Source organism: Stenella coeruleoalba (assembly GCF_951394435.1).
Source record: "Stenella coeruleoalba genome assembly, chromosome: 3".
NCBI lineage: Eukaryota > Metazoa > Chordata > Mammalia > Artiodactyla > Delphinidae > Stenella > Stenella coeruleoalba.
The window spans coordinates 90,719,381-90,745,380 of NC_137148.1; the positions used below are offsets into that span (position 1 = coordinate 90,719,381).

At 36.2% G+C, this 26,000-nt stretch overlaps 1 protein-coding gene across 5 annotated transcripts in view; it reads left to right on the forward strand.

The window, feature by feature from the left end:
* Positions 1-26,000, forward strand: part of CAMK4 (calcium/calmodulin dependent protein kinase IV) — a 306,840-nt gene that overhangs the window by 248,498 nt on the left and 32,342 nt on the right. For 4 of the 5 annotated variants that reach the window (XM_079917387.1, XM_079917385.1, XM_079917386.1 and 1 more), the window contains 2 exons: positions 20,589-20,679; positions 22,712-22,786. In XM_079917387.1, the coding sequence (XP_079773513.1) occupies positions 20,589-20,679; positions 22,712-22,786 (166 nt within the window). Of the gene's footprint in view, positions 1-6,661; positions 6,778-20,588; positions 20,680-22,711; positions 22,787-26,000 lie in introns of those variants that run through there. The other variant, XM_079917389.1, reaches the window with a different exon arrangement.

Sequence of the window (26,000 nt, forward strand, 5' to 3'; positions counted from 1 at the left end):
GAAATGAAGTCCTATTTTGTATTATAAGGATGAATGTGAATCTTCTACTTATGATGTCTTTAACACATAAAAAATGAATTTTTATTTTGAGAATGGTTAATTCAGAAGTAGTGTGGAAAAATGAATCCTCTGAAAGAGTCAGGTAAATATTTTTTTATTTCTGGGTCAGAAGAAGAGCTTTCAGGCAACATTATAATAATACTCTGTTAACTTCATTCCTTGAACATGGACTTTTGATTTTAATATTATTAAATAATTCAAGAACAAATTCTGCAAAAGTTTTACAAAGTATTTTGCCTGCCTCATAAATGAGAAATATAGAACTCAGTGAAGACGTCAAATTAACATACAGGTAGAGGCCTAGGTCATAGCTGTAGATTGCACCAGTCATGGAAACAGAAGGTTAACTTGGTTTTCTTGTTTTAGTCACTGTCTTTGGTCCCATCTCAAGTGTGTAGCTCCTGAATAAGGAGTGCTCACAAAAAATCCAGCTTACTCACTTTGGGTAAGATTCAGAGTTTCTCAATGGAAACAACAGGAACACTAGTTTCATTTGGGCAGGGCAGTTCTTTGTAGGTGTTTAGCATCACTGGCTATATTAACCTGTTCAGGCTGCTATAACAGAATACCACAGATTGGGTGGCTTAAAGAAAAAACATTTGTTTCCCACAGTTCCGGAAGTTAAAAGTCCCAGAACAGAATGCCAGCATGGTCAGATTCTTAGTGAGGGCTCTATCCTAGGTTTTAGACTACAGTCTTCTTGCCGTGTCCTCACAAGGGAGAGAGAGCAAGCTCTGGTCTCTTCATCTTCTTATAAGGGCACTAATCCCATCACGAGGTCTCCACCCTCAAAACTTCATCTAAATCTACTTACTTCAAAAGGTTTCAACTCCAAATACCATCACACTGGGGATTAGGGCTTCAACATATGAATTCTGGGGGGACATAAACATTCAGTCCATACCACTAACCTCAATACAGTACACTGAATGCCATAGGAGGCCAATACATTGCAACTACAAAAAAGAAAAAATTCTTTCACACAGTTTCCAATGCATCTAAGCGCAACTGTCCCCTTAATGTGTCTATTCTCACCTTCTCTCTCTGTCTCTTTGTCTCTGTCTCTCTGTCTCTCTCTCCCCCTCTCTCTTACTTTCAACCTCTCTCCCTTCCTCCTTCCTTCTCTCCCTTCCTATCTTTATTTTGTAAATTCCAGAGAATCATCACCATCCAAAGATCTAAAGAAATGGAACCACCATTGCAATATATGCAGTGTTGGACATACTAACAATTCTTACTAACTTTTTTGCCTACTTTAAAGAAAAATTTCAGTAACCACCAGAGGTTTCAAAATGTTCTCTTGACCTAGGACAAGAATACCCTTTCTCATTCCAGTGTTCCAGTTTATCTTTCTGCCTTTTATAAATGTAATTTAAGGCCCCTTTGCAATATCCTCTTTATTTTTGGCTCATGAAAGTAGTGTGAAATAATTCTAATGCATTTTACATGCCATATATTTAATATTAATCTTCTGTGATTTCTGACCTCAGTGTTTCCTCCCAATTATTTATTTTGCTTAAAGTTTACAGAGCCTGCTCTGCTTATTTTTTTCGAGGAAATGGTTCCCTACATTTCATCAATCCATAAAATTTTGCTGGAATGTCATGGCTCTCCCTATTATGTTATAAACAGTTGGTGGATTAAATAGATAACTATCAATACTTATCTGTGCTCAGGACACATAAAAATAGTCAAAACTCAGATTTTATTAATAGAATGTTCCACGTGTTTTTACAGATATGTATAAGTTGCATGATTTTAGTGGCAAATGATGACCACCAAGAAAATGAATAGTATATATACATAATTTGGAATGTAGACAAGGAAGATTCACATTTAACTGTCCTTTGTTTTCTTTATGTCGCAGTATATGTTGAACGGAAAGTACAGTAGTCCCCCTTATCTGAGGTTTTGCCTTCCTTAGTTTCAGTTACCCGCAGTCAACCATGGTCCAATAATATTAAGTGGAAAATCCCAGGAATAAACAATTTATAGTTTTAAATTGCACGCCATTCTGAGTAGCGTGATGAAATCTTGCACCGTCTGGCTCCATCCCGCACCTGATATGAATCATCCCTTTGTCTAGCATATCCCACTAGTCATTTAGTTGCCATCTAGGTTATCAGATCGACTGTCACAGTATTGTGTGCTTGTATTCAGGTAACCCTTATTTTACTTAGTGATGGCCCCCTTTAAAGCACAAGAGTAGTGTTACTGGCAATTCGGATATGCCAAAGAGAGCCAAAAAGTGCCTCCTTTAAGTGAAAAGTTCAAAGTTCTTGGGTTAATAAGAAAGAAAAAAAAATCATGTGCTGAGGTTAGTAAGATCTACTAAGATCTATGGTAAGAATGAATCTTCTATGCATGAAATTGTGAAGAAGGAAAAAGAAATCCATGCTAGTTTTGCTGTAACCCCTGAAACTGCAGAAGTTATGGCCGCAGTGCATGATAAATGCTTAAGATGGAAAAGGCATTAAATTTTTACAACAAGATATTTTGAGAGAGGTAAAGTGATTAAAGAAACAGAATAGAGTTTCTACACACCAAAAAAAAAAAAAAAAAGATATGAGAGAGAGATAGACACCACGTTCACATAACTTTTATTACAGTATATTGTTATAATTATCCTATTTTATTGTTAGGTATTGTTATTAATCTCTTACTTTGCCTAAAGTAAATTACATTGTACATTAAATTTTATCATAAATACGTATGTATAGTAAAAGCAGAGTATATATAGGGTTCAGTACTATTTACGGTTTCAGGCATCTGCTGGGAATATTGGAATGTATCCCCTGCAGATAAGAGGCGGGGGGTGCACTGTATAACTTTCAGCTCTAATTTTGATACAGCAGACCTGCAAGTTGGAGATTATTGCATTGGCATCTCTGTAGTGATCAATTTTCTTCAGATTTATTTTGTGTTACTTAAAAGACTTTCTTTGGATGTTTAGGATCCATCTTGATTTTCAAGATAAAATCATACATCATATCACACCATTTCCCCCCTTAACCCTCCAGTGTCTCCCCATCACAGCCACCCTCTATGCACGGCCCTCAGAGTCCTGCCTGGAAAGGCCTTCTGCTGACCTCATGATCCTCTTTCCATGGGCCTTCATTCACAGCATTCCAATGACCTTCTGTTTCACCAACATGAGAAGCTCTAGTCCAGAGAATTTTGAGCTCTTGTTTGAAACTAGAATATAAATTACCGGGTGTTTTGAACCTCTTTCTACTATGTCCTGCACTCAGAATGGTTCATGGTGTATATTGGGCATTCCATAAATATTTGTTGGATGACTTGACTGACCAAAGATTGTTTATTGCTTCATTCATTTATTCATTCATTTATTCATTCATGCATTTACTCACCACTTAACCAAACAACTAAAACTATTTATTGAGCATATATTTAGACCCTAACACTATACACTCAATAAGAGAGCACATGGCACGTGTGTGCCAAGAGTTTATGTTCTTTAGTTTACCATTTGCTAACTGCAAAATACCCAGTGTATTCATTTTCTATTTCTAACAAATTACCACAAATTTAGCAACTCAGAACAACTAATTATCTCTCAGATCTGTAGGTCTAAGTCCAGGGGGCTCTACTGGGTTCTCTGCTTAGTGTCTCACAAAGTGGAAACTAAGCTGTTAGTTGTCCCGGGTAATTATCTGGAAATTCTAGGAAAGAATCTGCTTCCAAACTCATTGAGCTTCCAAGCTCCTTTGCCAAATTCACATCCATGTGGTTGTGTGACCAACATCCCCGTTCCCTCACTGCTTGTCAGCCAGGGACTGCTTTCAGCTCCTAAGGACTGCCTCATTCCTTGGCATATGCCTCCCTCCAACTTCAAAGCTAAATTGTTTCAAATCCCTGACTTCCTTTTCTGCTGCCAGCCAGAGAAAACTCTGCTTTTCAAGGGTACATTTGATTTGATTAAACCTGTCTGAATAACCTCCTTATTGTCATGTAAATTAATATAATCCTAGGAGTGCTGCCTTATCTATTCGTAGATTCCACCCACACTCAGAAGAGAGAGCATTTAATATAAGAGCTAAGTTCACATAGGGATCATTCATAGAATTCTGCCTATTACACCCAGACCAACCTACTCTTACCAATCAAGGTGTGATGCATTCGTTTTCTAACATAATGTATCCGCTCTAATCAACTCGAAATGTGGATTCTATAGGAAAGTAAATTAGGAATCCAAAGTTCAACATTCAAGGATAAACTTGAATGTCATTGGTTTTCAGGCCTTTCAAAGACTCATTCACTGACAAGTATTTTGGTTTGTTTTTTAATGTGTAGCACTTAATTTGTGTTCTCATGCTCTTCTATTATTCTCTCCTGGAGGTTTTTTTTTTTTTTTTTTCATACGTTAGGAAATCAATTCTGCTACTTCAGAGTATTAACCACAACAAGTATTTTCAGAGGTTTTCAAAACTATTTGCCATATCTTAGAAAAGAAGCTGAAACACAGATCAGTGATCAAAAAGGAGGAATGATGGCATGTGGCTGAGGCTATGTGTGGCATCTCGGCACAAAAAAAAAAAGCAATATACTTACATACATTTGTTTTTTTGTTTCTCTCTAACTTATTTTTTTGCTTAACAATATGCCTTGGAAATTTTTTCCAGTTATGTATTAGTTTTCTATTGCTGCATCACAAATTACCACAAACTTGAACACTTAAAATAACACTATATATTGTCTTACAATTTTGTAGGTCAAAAGTTAGGCATGGCATGACTAGATTCTCACAATTCCAAAATTAAGGCATCATGAGGGCTGCACTTCTCTCTGGAGGCTCTGGAGAAAAATCCGCTTCCAAGCTCATTCAGTTCCTTGGAGGAATTCAGTTCCTTGTAGTTGCCTTGATACTTGGCCTTCTCCATCTTCTCACCTGCAATGGCACATCAAATCCTTCTGATGCTTTGAATCTATTTCACTGACTCTTCTGTCTTCCTCTTCTGCTTTTAAAGGCTCATACAGTTACATTGGGCCCATCTGGATAATCCAGGATAATCTCTGTATTTTAAGGCAACAGTAATTCGTAATCCTAACTACATATGCAAAGTCTCTTTGCCATGTTACCTGGCATGTTCACAGTCCCAGAATTGGAGAATGGAGTCTTCTTTGGGACCATAATTCTGTCTACAATATTTTAATACATATGGATCTTTTTCATTCTTTTAGTTGCTATGTGGTTTTTCATACTGTGAGCTCTGTAATTTATCCAGTTCCTACATGGTTATTAAACTTTTTTCCAATTTTAAAAATTATACATAATATAGTAATAAATATCCTTGAGGCATATTATGCACAAGTGAAAATATTTCCTTAAGATACATTCCAAGAAGTGGCTTCTGTTAGACAATTAATATATTCATTTTACATTCTTTCATGGATGTGGCTAAATTTCAAGGCTTTACCAATCTACAATATTGCTAATAGTTGGAATCTTCCTCTTTAACAGCATGTGCATCTGACCAATCCTCATCATTATATTCTTTTCTCTATTCTTTGCTCTGTTTTTCGGTGATTTATATGTGTTTTTATGTGTTTTTCTCTTGGTATGTAGGAGCTCTCTATATATTCAAATATTAGTCTTGATCATATATGTATAATCTTATATATATCTTTATGTATAATCCATATCATATAGACAGATGGATAGTAGAGTAAATGTTTTCTCCTAGTTTTGCTTTGTTTATGTTGTCTTGCATAATTTTATCGTAGGGGATCAAATTTGTAAGGTTTTTTTCCATCAGTTCTAAGATTTTATATTTTTTATATCTTTCTTAAGAAGTCCTATCATGTTTTCTCTCCCTCTCTTTCTTTCTTTCTCTATATATACTTAAAATCTCATGTAATTACTCTTAAAATACTTTTGCGGTCATTTTGTTTTGTTCTTGTCCTTTTCTTAGTTTAATAGCTCTTTAACCCACACTTACTATTGATCCGTCTTTGTTAGTTTAATCCACATTTGTTTGTTTGATAGCTCTTTACATGGACATATTATTATTGTTTGTTATTTTAGTGAACTTGTGTGTGCATTTATATTTTTAGTTCTCTGGTGGTTCCTTTTATAACTTTAAACAATATCGTTCAACCTCTATTTTATATTTTATTAAACTTAGGCACTATATATTTTCTCTCCATTGGGAAAAATAAGGAAATTAATATACATTCACTTCCTTCCATTGACGTCCGCCTTCAAATTCTCTCTTGTCATATCTCTGTTTTATACCGGTAAGGTTTACATCATTTATAATCTGCATCTTACTTGTTTGGGTTCTACCTTTAAATGGACTTGATGCCCATTACCAGCCCTTTACCACAGTTTTTTCTCTTTATTTCTTAATTGGCTGGATTTATTCAAGTAGCTGAGGGGTTTTTGTTTATTTGTTTTGCTTTGGGTTTGTTTGTTTTTTCTGTTCCCAGAAGGGTATAGCAACAATATATTCCCCAAGTTCTTCCATGACTTTTATGGTCACTTTAAATTTGCAGGACATTTTGTAACATTTGTGGGACACTTGGTCCTAACCTCAGCAGTCTGTACCCATTCGTCTGTAATCTCCTGGCACTGAAAGCTGTCTTGCAGAAATCTGACATCAACTTGATACTTCCCTTCTTAGAGATGATCTGCTTTTTTCTGCTTAGAGGTCTATGAATCCCTTCTTTATCCTTGAAGTTCAATTACTTAAGCAGGTACGTGTCAGTTTTCACAGCTCTTTTCCTATTCGGAAAGCAGCAATAGCATTTCCCCCATTTTACAGTTGTGCACAAACAAGCTTTGAGAGGCTGTTCAAACAGTGGAACCAAAGCTGTTAAAACTCCCAGTCTAGGCTTGACCACATTGCCAGGCATCTGTGCAAGTCTTCCTTATTGGCCTTTGGGATTCTGGGTCTTTTAAGTTTCAATCTGTACAGAAGTCCATTAAGTTAAGCAGTCTTGTAGGCTTTTGATAATTTTCTGTGCTTTTCTCTTCCTGAGAGATATAAATTTAGAATTTTAACAAATCTACTTTCTTCCCTGCACTCTCATGGCGTTTTCTACCACTGTAATACAGCACTAACCACACTGTATTATGGTTAGCTGTACATGGTCCTGTCTCCTGGAATAGGCAGGAATAATGACTTATCTATCTGTGTCTGTCATCCTTTTCCTCTGCCCTTTACCACCTTTCCCCACACCCCACATATGCCTTTGTATTCATGGCACAAACAGGTACAATATATATTCATTGACTTGAATCCAGTTATTTACAAAAACTTGTTTAGGATACCAGCATTTTGAGTGTAGGGAATATTTTAGAACTGGCCTCGTATCCTTCATTTTTACTTTTTATTTTTTTCTTATTGATTCATAGATATTTATTTGCCCATAAAACTCTTATGAAAAGCAACTTTGCCAGTAGCACTTATTGTAAAACAAAAATAACTTCAAGATCATCTGATTTTTAAAAGATAATAGGACTTCAAACACATTTAATAATTCAAGACACTTAAATCACATTACTTTCAAAAATGATAATGCTAACCCAACTCTACAGGAGAGCACATTTCATGGAATATAATGTCTTTTAGAATCTAAATAAATATACATAGCGTATTTATCTGTGTTTTGGAAAAGATACCTAATTTTGTAGCACTTCACATGATGATAGATATAGAGGAAAATCCATGTTGAAAAACATAATTTCTCACACATACACTTTGCATTCTACTCTTGGATTCTACTTCTCAAAATTTAACCTTAAAACACTTAGATTTCTATGAATAATATGTTGAATGTGCCATAGGTTCTGACTATCTGTGTGATTTATTCTTTGAAATGTTCCGTTGAATGTTGGAACCTATCTAGAATCCCAGTATCTAACTTTTAAATTACCATCCTGACTTTTGCCTGTGAAATTATTGTTACAGAAGCTTAGCCACACTCAAGTCTTAATGGCTCTTGATCCTGCAGAATTCCAGAAATGCCATCTTATTGTTAGTGGAATTTCGCTGAGGAAGAGCCTTGTTAACACTGATTCACATCGATCATACCTTCTATTTATATATAATGGGCCATTTAGTGAAGGAACTAAATGCTTATGCTCTACTCTGCTAGAAAACTGAAAAAAGAAAGAATCTTGAGAGGAATATACAGTTGAACACATGTGACTAAGACCTAATAATAACTATCTCAATAGTAATAGTACCAGCCATCACTACTATGTGTTATCAAGCACTTATTGTGGACCAAGCTTTTGCTAAAATCTTTATGTAAATTATTTCACTTAATCTTCAAAGGCTATCAGTCTCTTTACATTAATTTCACAGATAAGGAAACTGAGATTCAGAAAGGTTAGGTAACTTTTTTAAGATCACATAGCTGGTTTGTGGCAGAATCAAGATTAGAACACAAAATAAAACTTGACTTCAGAGTTTATGCTCTTAATCCCTCTGCCATCTGCCTTCTTCTACCATATTATGTTATAGACGATGTTGGGCCCAAAGCCAGAGACACAGATGAGCAGACAGAGAGGCCTAAGCACGGAAGGAGTTCAAGGGCTAACACTCAAATGTGACAAGTGAGATACATCTCTTTTAAAGATCACATAGCGGGGGGTGGGGGGGAGTCACACCTTTTTAAAAGACACAGGTGCATTGCAGCAGGTGTGCCTGTTTATATTTGCCTTTGCTTTCTTACTCTTGGATTCAGTTCTTGAAAACTGCTTATTTGAGATAATGAGAGAGAAGCACTTTACATGCTTAATTAAAAAATTAAGTCTGTCTCAAACAAATTAGGAATATGTACAAATGCATATTTCAATCTTTTTTGGACAAGAGTAGGTGGGAATAATGATAGCTCCACAGATGTACCTCTTCCACGTGCAATCAGCTCTGTCACTTTGTCTATATCCAGAATGATGGTAGTGTCAAAAGTTGAACATCCCTTGATGTGAGTCAATAGTAAGAAATTGGAGAGGAGACTTAAATTCGTCGTAGCCAAATTCAGTGTCCATGTAATTATTGTATTTCTTCACAAGTAGTTGCCCTTTAACACAAGTTTTAGGGGGTCATAAATATTAGTGCAGCACTCATGGGCTGATTAATCAGACTGGTCTTACCAGGCATGCTGATGATGAGGCTGACTCTCAAATAGCAGTGCCCTATGTTTTCAAAATGAAAGCATCTACCTGCTCCTCCTTTGACATTTTGTAGATAATCCTTGTTTTCCTCAAAGTTAAGTCAAACAATAGACTAAGAGAGCTCAGCTTGGCTGAATTCAGAACTTTCTTCATTCATTCATCCAACTTTTCTTAAATATCGGGAATGATGGGTAGGCTAAAAGGAATTAGCATGGTTTGTTATGACAATATAACCAACACAGTACAAATATGATTCTTTTTCCATTGTAGAGTTTATTAAATAGCTTATTATATTTGCGTATGATTAAAATCTTATTCTCCATGAGTACCAGAAACCACATTTATATTCACATGGAATTTTCATGGAATGGAAATTGAGATGCATTGATTTGATTTTGGTTTTGAGATGCAGTGTATTGATACACCCTGAGAAAACCATAATTCAAAGAGTCATGTACCACAATGTTCATTGCAGCTCTATTCACAATAGCCAGGATATGGAAGCAACCTAAGTGTCTATCAACAGATGAATGGATAAAGAAGATGTGGCACATATATACAATGGAATATTACTCAGCCATAAAAAGAAACAAAACTGAGTTATTTGTAGTGAGGTGGATGGACCTAGAGTCTGTCATACAGAGCCAAGTAAGTCAGAAAGAGAAAAACAAATACCGTATGCTAGCACATATATATGGAATCTAAAAAAAAAAAGTTCTGGAGATGCATTGATTTGATTTTGGTTTTGATATTAGATTTCTACCTTAATATCACTTCAGGAATTTTAACACTGAGCCTCATCATGTGAATTCTAAAGAAATGTCATTTAACAATTAAAAACATTAAATAAATACAATGTCATTTAACCTGAATTGACAATACCAGCAATTTAAAGAATGTGGTGTTTAATGGAATGATAAAACTTTTTGTATTTGTAAACCCTGAATTACTGAAATTACCAAAAAAAATCTTATATTCATATATGAAGTACTTGAAAATCCATAACAAATTACTTTTATGTATTCTAATTTAGAGTATAAAGAAGAAATAAGAATTAGAGCAGAAATCAATGAAATTGAAAAGAGGAAATCAGTAGAAAAAAAAAATCAATGAAACCAAAAACTGGTTCTTTGAAAAGAGTAATGAAATCAATAGCCTCTAGCCAGGATAACTAAAAAAAATAATAAGAGACTGGGGACACAAATTACTAATATCAGAAATGAAAGTCGGGACATCACCACAGAGCCATCAACATTAAAAGGATACTAAAAAATACTATGCCAGCAAAGTTGATAACCTAGATGAAAAGGACCAATTCCTTGAAAGACACAATTTGCCAAAACTCAAGCAAGAAGTAAACAATCTGAATGGACCCATATCTATTAAAGAAATTGGATAAATAATTAGTAACCTTCCAAAAGAGAAAGCACCATGCCCATTTGGGCTCACTGGTAAATTCTACCTAACATTTAAGGAAGAAATTTTTACCAATTCTCTACAATATCTTTCAGAGGATAGAATCAAAGAAAATACTTCCTAACTCATTCTATGAGGCCCACATTACCCTAACACCAAAACCAGACAGACACTACAAGAAAAGAAAACTGCAAACCAATGCCTCTTATGAATGTAGATGCAAAAATCCTCAACAAAATATTAGCAAATTAAATCTAACAATGTATAAAAAGAATTATACACCAAGAAAAAGTGGGATTTATTCTAGGTATGCAAGCCTGATTCAACATTTGAAAATCAATTAATGTACTCCATTACATCAACAGGCTAAATCATATTAACAGGTGCAGAAAAAAAATTTGACAAAATCCAATACCCATTCTTGATAAAAACTCCCCGAAAACTAGGAATAGAAGGGAAGTTCTTCAACTTGATAAAGGATATCTACAGAAAACTCACAGATAACATCATGCTTAATGGTGAGAAACTCAAAGCTTTCCCTCTAAGATTAGGGACAAGTCAAAGATGTCCCGACTCAGCATTGCACTGAAAGTTCTAGCTAATGCAATAAGACAAGAAGTGGAAATAAAACATGTAGGTTGGAAAGCAAGGAAGAAACCATCTTTGTTCATAGATGACATGATTGTCTATTTAGAAAATCTAAAAGAATCAACAAAACTTGAAGTACTTTTTTAAAAAAGATTTTATTTTTTAGAGCAGGTTTAGGTTCACAGCAAAACTGAGGTGAAAGTACAGAGAATTCCCATATGCTCCCTACCCCCACAGATGCACAGCCTCCCCGTTATCAACATCCCCCACCAGAATGGTACATTTGTTACAACTGATGAACCTAAATTGACACATCATAATCACTCAAAGTCTGTAGTTTACATTGCAGTTCACTCTCAGTGTTCTACATTCTATAGGTTTAGGCAAATGTATAATGACACATATCCATTATTATAGCACCATACAGAGAATCTTCACTGCCCTAAACCCTCTGTGCTCCACCTGTTACTCCCTTTGTACCCATGGATTGAATCTAAGGAAAATAGTATAGGTAAAATGATACTTCCACCACTAGTAAATAGACCATTCTTAGAAATATGTACTTAATAGACTTTTATGACGTACACATATATAAATAGAAAAATGAATTTCCAACCTGTTGCAAGCACCCATGTTGCCCCACTCTGACTTTGTACACCAGGAGACTTGTACCAAAATCAGAAACAAGAATTAGAGTCTGACTGTTCTTCCTGACCTCTTCACCTATCAACTACTCTAAACTGACACCACAGGTTTCCCTACCCAGTGACATTCATAATTATCCTCTCTGTAAAACATCCTACTCTCTTTCCCCATGACATTGCCACTCCAGCAAGCATTTTCCAGCAAAGCTTTGCTTTATCCAGACACTTCAAGCCACACCCATAATCTAAATAATGGTGCTCACGTAGGAACCTTACTGCAGGGACAGCAGCAGGCCCAGTCCTCTTCAGGCTCACTACTGGAGTCCAGTGCGGCTCTTTCATTTACAAACGGAGGCCTTTTGGCTTGGTCACTCTTTGCTAATGAGTTATTAAGGCTGGACAACTCAGTTCCATTTTATTACAATGCCCCATACAATTTATGAATGTTTTAGACATGAAGGAAACTGAAGAGAAAACTAACAGGTGAATTTTCAAGTGTCTTTCCCCAAACTCCCCTGACATTTATGTTGTATTGAATATTCAGATCAACTTCAAAGGATGTGAAGAAATTAATTCAGCCATAACTATCAACTTAATTGCTACTACAGAAGAAGAAAAATAATGTAATTATTCAAAATGTCATTTTGTAGATGAAACCCTTTTGCCTGATTTTTTTTTTTTTTTTGTCTGCGTTGCGTTGCTGCTCATGAACTTTCTTTAGTTGCATGGAGCGGGGGCTACTCTTCGTTGTGGTGCGCAGGCTTCTCATTGCGGTGGCGTCCCTTGTTGCAGAGCATGGGCTCTGGGTGCACGGGCTTCAGTAGTTGTGGCTCACGGGTTCTAGAGCTCAGGCTCTGTGGTTGTGGCGCACGGGCTTCGTTGCTCCGCGGCATGTGGGATCTTCCCAGACCAGGGCTCAAACCCGTGTCCCCTGCATTGGCAGGCAGATTCTTAACCACTGTGCCACCAGGGAAGCCCCTTTTTGCATGCTCTTACAGTTAAAATATTCTTATTGGATTTTGGCTTTTCTCAAAGTGATGCTGCAAATCTCATCTATCTAACTGATACTCACTGAGCACCTCTGAGGTGACTTAAGTATTATTATCCAGTAAGTATCGTATATGTTTCACAAACATATAAACGCTGAGCCTTACTTCAGCTAAATGTATCGGAGCAATGTTGCTGTGGAATCACTACAGTGTAAGCACAAGAATGTAAACTTCTGACATTAATAATGGCAAATGAATAAAAGGTGCATATTACCATCATTCTTGAATATGTAACTACAAGTTAGTGACTAAAAAGTAGAATAACATACATGTCTATAGGAAAATGTATTTATTGATCATTCAAAAGTATTTATTGAGTGCATGTTTAGTGAAGGCATTGTAGAGGAAACTCGGTACCTGAGGAACCAGGGAAAAATTTCCTTGTCTTCATGGAGTTTTCAGTCTAGTGAGGGAGACATCCTTAACATAAAGCTTGCAAAGAAACAGATATGCTATAAAGAAAAATAGGAAGCATCAATGAGAGGACATATGAGTGTGCATATAAGAGAACATGTTAATTTGGAAGGGCAGGTACAACCTCCCTGAGGATTGACATTATAGTCGAGTACTGAGGATGAGGAGGGCTGGCCTAGTCTGGTGATATTTCTATGATGAAAGAGGGAATAGCAGGAGAGAGGTGGAAAAAAGGCAGTACTGATGGGGCAATGCCTCTGAGTAGGGAGGGGCCATGGGGTAGGATCCAAAGCTGCATCCAGGGATAGCTCCTGAAGAACCACCAAAGCTCCAGGAGAATGGAGCACAAGCAAAACAACAGGCTTTGAAATGCAGCTCTTTATCAGTGACAGATACTGTATATCACAGAAATTCTTTGTTTTACAATTGGGAAAAACATAGTAAGAATGTTTCAAATCCTAACTGACACAAACTTTGTTCCTTTTCTAACTTCTAAACATTCTTACCATAAACTATGAACATATATATAGCAATTTCAGTCTTCGTTTTACTTAGACCTGTTTTGAAGGGGAAGACTAATATATAACACATCCTATCTCTCTGTACTTTATATTGCATCTTCTTGGGAAGAGAAGTTGTGGCAAATTAAATGAAAATGCATACAAAATAAAGCTATTAAAGTGGAAAAAAGAATTTTTAAAAAAGCAGGGAGAGGGAGAAGTAAATAATCCAAATTAGGCTAGTTATTGTAATTGAAACCTTTTTCTCACTGAGTTTTTTGGCAGCCAAGACAAAAGAAGAAAATGTGATGAAATAAAAAGCAAGTATTTTCTGATCAAAGTATCCTTTGATACTTCAGAAAAGAGCAAGTTTTCCAAATCTCAAAGGATTTCTAAATGTAATTTATTCTGTAAGAGATGTGAAACAACAATGGTAGAGTCCTAATAACTACTGTTTATGAAGTAGAATATCTACTACGTGCTAAGGGCTTCCATGCCCCATCTCCGATTCTCACTACAGCCTGCAAAGTGGACCTTGCAGATGAGAAAACTGAGATTTAGAGGGTGGGCAAATTGTTTAAGGTCGCACAGGTAATAAATGGTATACTTGGGGTAAATTGCCCCAAAGCAGCTCTCATAATGTTTTTCCTTAATAACCATTTCAAAAACAATACCACAAAACCTTATTATGCTTTATTTCTTATATTAACCTTTGATCAAAACCAAGAGCATAATATTGAAACAGAACTCGGCAAAGATATGCCTTTGGCACCAAAACGTTAAATTTATTATTATAAAATCCTTAAAAAGTATTTGTTTCCTATCTTGATTAGTCTGCAGATAGAATTCTACTTGTCATTTAATGCTTTTTTTTCCTAAAAAGAGAATGCACTTTGCAAAAATTGAGCCAGTAAATTAGTTGTGCTTCTCTGCCTCTGACGCTTTCTTTTCCTCCTCCTTCTTCTTTTTATTCCACAAAGTTTTAATTAAATTCATACACACCTGGTTGTTTGCTCTTCCAATTTCTTTATTAAAGGTTACCATTAGTCAAGATAACCTTTAGTAATTAGCTGCTACAATTGTTGTCAGATTTATTATTTATTATTTATTTATTATTTATTATTTCTCCCTATTAAATTGTTGGATTCATATAGAAGATTTTATAGATCTTTTCCCAAACTGATGTTTAGGTTTTCAACCTGTTTCCTTGCTTGTCCTCAATTTACTTTAACTAAGATTACTTTTAACACTTGGTTTATTCTAGAATATCCAATAATCTCATTTCTTAGTATTTCTAATCCTTTTGTCTACTTATGTTGAATCCCCATAATCTGTAGCTAAAATGACAATACTTTGATAGGGTCTATTTCTCTGTGATTAGATATTCCTTAATCAGTTCTATATCATTCATATGATATAAAATGTCTTTACACATTTTCCTATGAGTACCCAATTTTGAGGAGCATTTTTCCCCTTAATATCGTTTTCTTCTTCACTTCTCCATGTGCAGTGATCTCAACGTGTCAAAATAAGATTAGCATTTGATGAGATTATGTATTTTATTTAAAACCTATTTTGAAAATAAGGGGAAGTGTGCCTATTATCTAGCTCTTAAAAACTACTCTTTTTATGTCTTCAGATGCTGTAAGACAAGTTTTCAAATTATATTTTAGGGATTCCTGGAGGGTCCCTGAGACCCCTTTCAGGGTTTGTGAGGTCAAAACTATTTCATCATAATATGAAAGCATTTCTCCTTACTTATCAAAGTACCGTGGAATTTTCCAGAGTCTACATGATATGTGATTTTACAATAGAGAATGCAGCAGATATGAGAATCCAGCTGTTTTCCATTAAACCAGACATTAAAGAAATTTGTAAAACTTTAAAACAATGGCATAGTACTCTCTAATTTTTTGTCTTAGAAAATAGTTATTTATGTTTTAAAATGTATATGTTAACATCATGAGTTTATTGTTTTATTTTTAAATAAATTAATAAGTGATTTCTAAATTTCTCAGTTTTAACTACTTACACAGTAACTAAATGTTAGGCATAACTCACATAAACAAGAGCTCTTTGAGGTTCTTGATATATTTTTTTTAACTTTCTAGAAGTCCTGAGACCAAAAAGTTTGAGAATTGGTGCTCTGGAAGTGTTGCTGCTTCTAATGATTGTATCTCCTTGGGGAAGACAAAAAATCATATACTCCATGTTTTCCTTCTTCCTGGCTTCCTGACTTGAGATAACGTAAAAGTCAAAAATACTAACTATTGATGAAAGGCAACCAGTGGGTCTAAGCAAAAATAAAATTGCCATTTTGCCAATAAAATACACTTAAATGCCTCCTCCCATATGTGCACATGATTATATTATGACTTTTAATAATCTATTATTTTCTCTGAAACTTTTCTTCTGTTATCTGGTCTAGTTCTCCTTTATGGAGTGCCAAATGGTGTTTTGTTTTTGTTTGTTTTGTCTTGCTTTCTTTAGATTTGGACTTAGAACACATGACCACCATTTCTGTTTAAGAAAGCCAGAACAACATTTAATGAGAATCTTTACATAATTAGTACTTGCTATACCAACACTTGTCAGTCATCTCATTTGCTGTTGTTATTGTGTTGCTATTTTCAGTGTCATTTTCTTCCCAAAGCAGTGGAGCTTCTAAATTGGGTTAGATTAGGGAGGAAAATCAATATTTTCTATTGATCCCAAACTATGCAATTCTTAGGTATGCTCCAAAGCTATTATATGAGATACTCACATCTTTGCCTTTCAAACGCTGAATATACGAGATACAGTATCTTCCTCCTTAGGGGTATGGTGGTTTTTTCCACAGTATCATTCGAGGCTGAGTGGGGTCCTCTGTCATTCTCTCATATCTCCTCCCACTCTCTTATTACCTTCCCTCTCTTCCATTATTCTCCCCTCTTCTCCTTCGTTTTTATTTTCCTCTCATCCCCACCCTACAAAATCAAGAAATAAGTATTTCTTGAGCACCTGCTTGGGAATCATGACATGGGCAAAGGTATGGACTCTGCTGCCAGATGCCCAGGTCTGAATCTTGACACCACAATCTCTAGTTGTGACATTGTACAGATCTCTTAGCCTCTCTATGCCTCAATTTTCTCACTTCTAGAACAAGAATTATATGATTTACATCACAGAGCTGCTGCTAAGATTAAATAAACTAAGAGAACTAAGGTGTTTGTAATAGTGCTTGGAATATAGTAAGTGCTTAGGACATGAATGGTATTATTATCTACCTGATAATGATCTAGTATAAAGAGGGAGCTAGACCTGGTAAGACATGAACAAAAGCAACTTTATGGTTTTCTCACTGTTGTCCTGACACATTAACCCTGTGAATCCATTCTTCTCCTCAATGAATAAAATTTCAGGCCATGCCCATAGTTCTTCTTGTCCCTCTTGGGTAAGGAAAAGACCAAAATTTTATTTTTTACTTTTTTTATTAAAGTATAGTTGATTTACAATGTTGTGTTTCTGCTGTCCAGCAAAGTGATTCAGTTATACATATATACATTCTTTTTTATATTCTTTTCCATTATTGTTTATCTCAGGATATTGAATATAGTTCCCTGTGCTATACAGTAGGACCTTGTTGTTTATCCATTCTATATGTAATAGTTTGCATTTGCTAACCCCAAATTCCCAGTCCATCTCTCCCCGACCCCTGCCTTGGCAACTACAAGTCTGTTCTCTATGTCTGTGAGTCTGTTCCTGTTTCACAGATAAGTTCACTTGTGTCATATTTTAGATTCTACATATAAGTGATATCATATGGTATTTGTATTTCTCTTTCTGAATTACTTCACTTAGTATGATAATCTCTAGTAGCATCCATGTTGCTGCAAATGGCATTATTTCGTTCTTTTTTATGGCTGAGTAGTATTCCACTGTATATATGTACCATATCTTCTTTATCCATTCCTCTGTCGATGGACCTTTAGGCTGTCTCCATGCCTTGGCTATTGTGAATAGTACTGCTATGAACATAGGGGTACATGTATCTTTTTGAATTATAGTTTTGTCCAGATATATGCCCAGGAATAGATTGCGGATCATATGGTAATTCTATTTTTAGTTTTTTGAGGAACCTTCATACTGTTTTCCATAGAGGCTGTACCAACTTAACATTCCCACCAACAGTGTAGGAGGGTTCCCTTCTCTCCACACTCTCTCCAGCATTTGTTATTTGTAGACTTTTTAATGATGGCCATTCTGACTGGTGTGAGGTGGCACCTCATGGTAGTTTTGATTTGCATTTCTCTAATAATTAGCAATGTTGAGCATCTTTTCATGACAAGACCAAAATTTAAGACTCATCCAGTTTTAAACTTCTTCCCTTCCCCACCTTGGGATCTGTAATTTATAAACATAGGGGATAGGACTTCTTGTTAGTTTCTTCTTTTTTTCTTGCTCTTTTTCAACAAGCTAGATGCTGATTGTGGTCCTTCCAGGGTTGGGATGTGAAGGCGATGATGAAGAGTGAGTGGGTTAGGAGATGGAGGGTTAAGACTTGGTCTTACCAGACGAGCACAGTTCTGGGCTGGCACCAGTGATCTATGGGTGTGGCAGGTTACAAATGCCTGTTGTTCTTTCCCTATGAGACACCATTGATAGCTCTACAGAGACTCATTGCAGGACTGTTCTCTCACTCCAGGTGATCTGAGTGGCCCTTCAGCTGCCTACTCTCACCTCCCTCATGTTCTGCTCGCTGTGATGCTGAGATGAGGTGGCATCATCCCAGCAGGAAACACTCCAGCAAAGGGACGTCTTCTGGGAGACTAGTGTCTGATTCCCTTCTGCACAGTCCACACTGAGCCCATGAGAAATGTGCTTCTTTGTCCAGCTATTATTTGAGGGCAGCTGAATCTCACTGAGACCCTCTCTCCTCAATCACCTGCTCCAACCATTTTCCAGTTTTTCATGAGTGAGCCAGGTATCAGTCCCTATTTCCCCAAATCACTAAGTGACACATGTCAAGTGACCTTGAAGCTGTTTATCCCCTCTTACTTGGCTTGAGTAGAAAGAAAGAAGGACTTCCTCCCTTCCCCTATGAGATTGGAAAGGAGAAAAACTACAGCACCCTGGCAGCTTTTTCTCTTAACCCAACAGAAAGATAGGCAAAGGATTTGAATGGGCATTTTATGAAAAGGAAAACCAGTAAAGGTATGAAAAGAAGCTAGACTATACCAGTAAACAGAGAAAGACAAATTAAACAAAACTTAAGGTATAATTTTTATACTCCAGCTCAGCAAAAGTTAAAAATATAAATTTTGTAAAGATATTAGGAAAACATATACACTTACAATGTTTATGTGAGTAAATACTGATGGAGTCTTTTAGGAAAGTGATTTTGCAGTATATATTAAAATTAAAAGTCTATATACCTTTTAACCCCACCAGACCTGCTTCCAGGTATCTGTCCTAGAGAAACACCAGCAAAAATACTCAAATATCCAAGTACTGACGGTTTATTAATGCATTATTTGTAATTTTTAAAAACTTGAATGTCCATCAAAATGGGAATAGCAAAATAAAAAGTGATGGACATCAAACAAAAACTGGATGCAAGGATTAAATAAAATAAGCTGTGGTGACATGTGGGAAAGATTTCAAAGACATGTTAAGTGAAAAATGATCAGTGTAAAAACTTTTATTAATGATACATTGATGTAAGAAAATGGAAAAATCAGGGATATTTCTTTGTATACATATACTCATATTTGTAAATGCATAGAAGAAAGTTCAGACCATTTCAAACTGATGAATGATTGCTTTTGGAGAGGACCTGAGGCTTCCCCTGGAAGAGAAGCAGGGTCGGGTAGAACTTTTAACATTCACAATGAGAGTATGTTACATGTTTAATTACACATGATTTACAAAATAATTTAAAATGTAATAAAATGAATGGAGTTGTTAGAGGTAATTTTTAAGATAATCTCAAGTATAATACTCTATACTGATAGCTGGATATACTAATCCTCAGAAGAGTCTATGAGAGCATTCATTGTCATTAAACAATATTTTTCATATTAAGGGTAGTTCTCTATAATAATTACTCACATCTAAATGTCTGTTCAAATGATAATTAAGAAATCTTTGCTATGGTTGTGAACTTCTAAGATGACACATACAATTATGCTTTTCAGATAATAAATCAGACAAATTTCAACACAGAGCACCTTGACTTTATTATAATAATAATTAGCCAAGGGCTTCCCTGGTGGCGCAGTGGTTGAGAGTCCGCCTGCCGATGCAGGGGACACGGGTTCATGCCCCGGTCCGGGAAGATCCCACATGCCACAGAGCGGCTGGGCCCGTAAGCCATGGCCGCTGAGCCTGCGCGTACGGAGCCTGTGCTCCACAACGGGAGAGGCCACAACAGTGAGAGGCCCATGTACGCAAAAAAAAAAATAATAATAATAATTAGCCAATTTGAGCTGATATGGTAATATGCATATGAGAACTGCAACCAATATTCTCTGAGAAGTAAATATTTTATTTCTGGCAGTTGGTTCTATACAATTTAAATTGCATTTCACTTTTAGGAAAATATGTGTAAGCTATTCTCAAATGACATATAGTTTAAAACATATTTTCCCTTATGGTGTTTATTTTTAAATCATAGTATGTGTGTTGTTGAATCACATAACTTAGTAAAAAATTATTATAATTCTGGAAAGATTAAATGTTGGAACCATAAATATAATTATATGAATGTTACTTAATTATTTTCCCTGTTTAGTACCTACATGAAAATGGGATTGTCCATCGTGATCTCAAACCAGAGAACCTTCTCTATGCAACTCCAGCCCCAGATGCACCACTCAAAATTGGTATGTTTCCTGATGTCTTATGATCCCTTTTCCTAAAGCAGAAGAAATTTATTCTACGGAATTTGTAAATATTGCTCTGTCCAGTTTTGCCTCCATTCAATTTCCTCAAATATTGGTGTCTGTAAAGGAATAATGCATTGTTTTGGAAGTCTGTGCTCTTTCCTGGAATATTTACCTGAATTAGTGCATAGAAGGTGGTGCTTCATTGCTGGACACACAAAGGAATCACAGCTCTTGGAAATGACAGGGACTTCAGGAGGTGACCTTGTATTTTGTAGATAAGTTTATATAGTAGAAAATCACAGATTACATGACACTTCTTATTGCACAAGTTAGTTGGAGCTTAATTTTAGGTAATGAAGAACTTTGACACAAAATGCTTAGTACATATCAGTGAATTTGGGCTCTGAATCATTTGTTTATATGAACAGAGATAAATTGAGATCTGTATTTCCCAAAGTACACTCCACAGAACACTGGTCCTCAGTTGAATGAACCATTCCCCGCTCCCTTTGGTGGGGGGAATGGTTTGTGGAGGTGCTAAGTTTGGTCAAGTAAGTTAAGAAATGCCAACTTACAGTTAAACAAGATTTTTATTTCTGCAGGACTTTTGAGAAAGTTAAAAATGCTAATGTGTAGAGTGACATCTAAATTAGTGTCTGTGAGGCTTTTTCCAAACCTTATTTGACTCTGGAAAGCTTGGTTTGGTTTTTTTCCCCCAGTAAGCACTCTGAAGAACTACAAAGGTGGTTTGGGAAGTTCTGATCTACCCAAAGAGATCATTAAATCATCATTTTAGAAAAACATGTATTAAATTTTACTTTCCATGTCCCTTACAGAGCAAATCTTTGTTTGCAAAAATAATTATAAAATTTATTTTAGGTGAAATCTCCTTAGTAGAATCTGTACTAAATCCTCTAAAGGGCATTGCTTTTTTGGCGCTTTTATAATGCTAATCTGATGAGTTCACTGCATTTATAAATGTTAACACTTTTGAAAATTACGTTGTACATATCATGGAAGAGCTCAGACAACATAATGTGCTTTATGAATGCAAGAACCTAAAGAAAAAATACTGAAGTCGTGCTGGGCAGCCAGCTTGTTCTCATAATCACTCCTGAAAGGCAGTGGGCAGCAGGGAGGCTTCCATTTCCTTTAACATCACTTTCAAAGATTTTATCCTTCAAGAAATTTCTTTAAATGGATGGATAGATACTAATTTAGACAGGAGAGCCTTTCTTTCTGAAGGACTTCCTGCTGCTTTTTCTGATAAGGATCAGCAGCACCTCCATGGAAATGTGGGTTTATCTTTGAAGTCTAAAATGGCATCAATTCTGTACCTGTCTCTCTTGAAGAATGGCCTTGAACTGTTTCCTTATGTTTCCTGGGTGAGAAGGATGTAGCCCAGCAAATAGACCATAATGGTAGCAACTTTTGTTAATGTTTTATCTAGGTACCATTCTGAGAAATAAATAAGAATTTTTGCACAAAGTTATATGTTCCTCATACAAGAGTAAATTCTTATCTGTCAAATATACTAGAGAACAAAATTACTTATTTTGAAGCAGAATAAACCTTTGATATTTCTGTTCATTTTACTGACATTTACAAAAGTCTAATTTTTTATTTTGATTTCTTCCAGTGGATTAAAAGTTCTGAATTATATCAATAATTCTATACTGTTCTTTAGAGTTAGTTTCAAATCTCAGAATTAATATTAGACAAAATATATCTGTCACAACTATTATTTCAAGAAGAAATAGCTTATTTACTGAAAGCTAGTAATTATAGAGAAGAGCATAACATGTATTTGGGAGTCATGGGGTATTTTTTTTCCAATTTAAAGCAAGGCATGAATTATTATTTAGTTTTTTTTAGTTTACTGTCCCAGGTGACTGGCCCCTATCTATATCCACCCCAACGTCAAATACAAACAAATAAATAAGTTTTACTTTCAATAACAAAAAAGTAATCTGTCATCATATAAAAGCTGAGAAATGACTCACTTCATTAAATTTTTTTCTTATCTCAGCTGATTTTGGGCTCTCTAAAATCGTGGAACATCAAGTGCTCATGAAGACAGTATGCGGAACCCCAGGGTACTGCGGTATGTTCTTTAATACCGATATTTTACTTTTATTGCATTCAATGATCTGATCTTTTTTAACTCCTAATATCTCTATTTGAAACACAATTTGATGTAAGTCTCCATGAGGAAGGCATATATAAATGACATTCAGACCACCTGTTGTTCTGCATGAGGGGTTCAATGATGTTGATTTCAGGGCACCCCTGTTAAGACAGCAGGGGGGAGGGGGGCCCTCAGAAGGAAGGACTGGGTGTTCTGTACCTGCTTTTAGGTAGTAGCTACTCTTGGACCCACTCAGGAATAGAAAGACAGTCACTGGGGAAAAGGGCAGGGAAACAGCACTGTGGTTGGGATTAAAGCCATGAGCCCTTTGTTACTTTACTTATTTGCTTTTACTCAGGAAGGTGTGCGAGGAGAGCATATATCATTAATTCCGATGGTGTATAAGACTACAGTGAAAGAGGGGTAGCCCATAGTTCTCATGGATGGCACTGGCCTAGCCTCACTAGGACAACGGCTTTAGGTGGGGTTTCACCGCCAGAGTCCCCCAGAGATGAGCTGTGGGACAGTCCTCCCATCCTCTTGCCCAGTCTCCCAGAATGGGCTGAAGGTACCCTGAGTACAGTTCATAATCCAGAGACAGAACAATAGCATTTGATCCAAGCCAGCATGAAGCTCGCCCTTCTTTCCTTGACAGCTATATTAATCTGGGAACAACCTAAAAGCCAATAAAGCTTGCAAAAATTATCAAGAATTTCTAAAGTTTTTCTGACTAATGAATATGTCACAAATTAATTAAAATCTGGATTACAAAGAAAAGAGACAAGACTTCAAGTTACCAGTCATAAGATTAGCTATCATTCTCTCTTAGGATCATCGTCTTTTTACACAAATCTTCCTTCACTCGCTCATCTCTTCAGCAAAATCACCTGCTGTATTTCAGGCCAGTGCTTGGCACCAGGAAGATGCATTTCTTGCCTCCACCCCCATCCCCAGGGGTTCACAATCTATAGGGGAACAGACATGAAACCAAAAAAGTATCGCATCTTAGGAAATACCAGGTTATGCATATGGAAAGGCCTTTATGGAGACACAGGAGAAGGGTGGTATTTGGAGTTATCTGTCTTATTCTTCTATGGCATTTATATTTGTTAGTCACCCCACCTCAGAAATAGGCACATAAGAACTACATTACTAACTCATTGTAACAACTTTTGAATTCACAGAAATCAGACTGGAGAGGTGCAGTAAGATAGTCACTGAAGCAAACGTATGATTAAATTCACAGAATTTTAGTGCTGAAAGAAACTTTAATATTCATTTACTAACATTCTCATTTTACTAAGGTCAAAAGAGTATGACTTCCCCAAGATTCCACATCTAGTTATTAGTGGATCAGGGATGAGAATCCTGGTATACAATGTCCTGAAAACAGATTTATAGAATTCCCTATTCAAAAAAGCAACATAGATAAATCAGTATAGTTTTCCCTCATAGAAATATTTATCATTTATTGCTTTTAGTTTAAAATATTCTCTATTTTAATTTTTGAAGCCTCAAAAGTATTACTTGGTCATTGTAAGAAGTGAAAATCCAAACATGTGTAATCAATATTAACAGCCTCATTCATTCTTCCACACCAGTCTCCATGTTTCCATGTTCACATAAACATTTTATAATTTTGATTTTAACTAGCTAGTTTCCCTGGTCTAAAATAATAATATTTTAGATTACTTTCTTGCAGCTGAATTGTTCATAAATCCAGTAAGTGCACAGAATTGTGTACCTATCTTTCTGTTAAATCTTTACATTGTGCCAAATATTCTTCTTCTGGATCTTAAGATCCTTGAGGACAGGAGTAATTTATCAATTAGGAGTAAACTCAGAAAACTAAAAATAACTATGGCTTAAACAAGACAGAAGTTAATTTCTCTGATGCTAGAGGTCTAGAGATAGGCAATCCTGATGGGTTCCACAGCTATGGCTCTGCAGGTGTGGTGGATCTCAGTGTCAGGGATTCAGACTTTTCCTGTCTTACTCTCCCATTCCTGAGTATGTTTCCTCACAGTCCAAAATGGCTGCTTGAAATCAGTCATTATATCTGCATTCTACACAACCAGAAGGAAACAAACCTAAAAAAGAGTGCACATTTTCACTGTTAAACAGGCTTGCTGAAGCCCCACATGTCACTTCCACTTATATCTTATTAGCCAGTACTTAGTTATAGCCTCCACACTGCCAGTACTTAGTTATAGCCTCCACACTGCAGGGAAGCTGGCAATATGTCCCTTGGCTGCACGTGCTGCTGTCCCAAATGAATTCAGGGTTCTATTACAAAGAATGAATATTGCATTAGACGACTCACTATCTCTACCACAGGCTTATGAGTAAGATTTTCATTCTCAGAAAAAAATGTGAGGACTTTCCTGGTAGTCCAGTGGTTGAGAATCCGCCTTCCAATGCAGGGGACGTGCGTTCGATCCCTGGTCTGGGAACTAAGATCCCACAAGCTGCAGGGCGGCTAAGCCCGCATGCTCTAGAGCCCACGCGCCACAACTAGAAAGAAGCCCGCATGCCGCCACTAAGACCTGATGCAGCCAAATAAATTAATAAGTAAATAAATATTTTTTTAATGTGGAAACCATTGCAGTATGTTCCCTATAGGCATGCTCTTTTTCATTTTCCTTAGAACTGTTAGCGGACAGCCTATCACCCTTCCCTTCTAATGATGCCGTGTGAACTTTCCCTTTCTCTAATTCATATGTCCTTATTTGTCCTCATCCTGAATTTCTTTCCTGCCTCCAGATCCTGCCAACAATATGGAGAAAAATAAGAACCTTGAATTTAGTACTATGTGCCAAATGGGGTTGCCTGTTTGTGACCACTAATTGCTGACCAATTGACAGAAGCATTGAAAGAGGATTGAGAAAAGAATGAGACAACAAATTAAGGATTTCCCACAAGAATAAAGCTGGTGGACAATTTAGTAATCATTATCTAATACTGAACAATAAGTATTCCAGGGAGGTAGGTAGGTTGGAGAAATTCTCTGAGACTTGAGCAGCCCTGAAATTGAAGGATCAGGGAGAACTTACCCTAGTGATCTCTCAGGGTCCCTGCAGTGACTAAGAGATAGCAGTCCTTTCAGTGGCTTTAATAATAGTGATAAGAGGGACTTCCCCAATGGTCCGGTGGTAAAGAATCCACCTTCCCATGCAGAGGATGTGGGTTC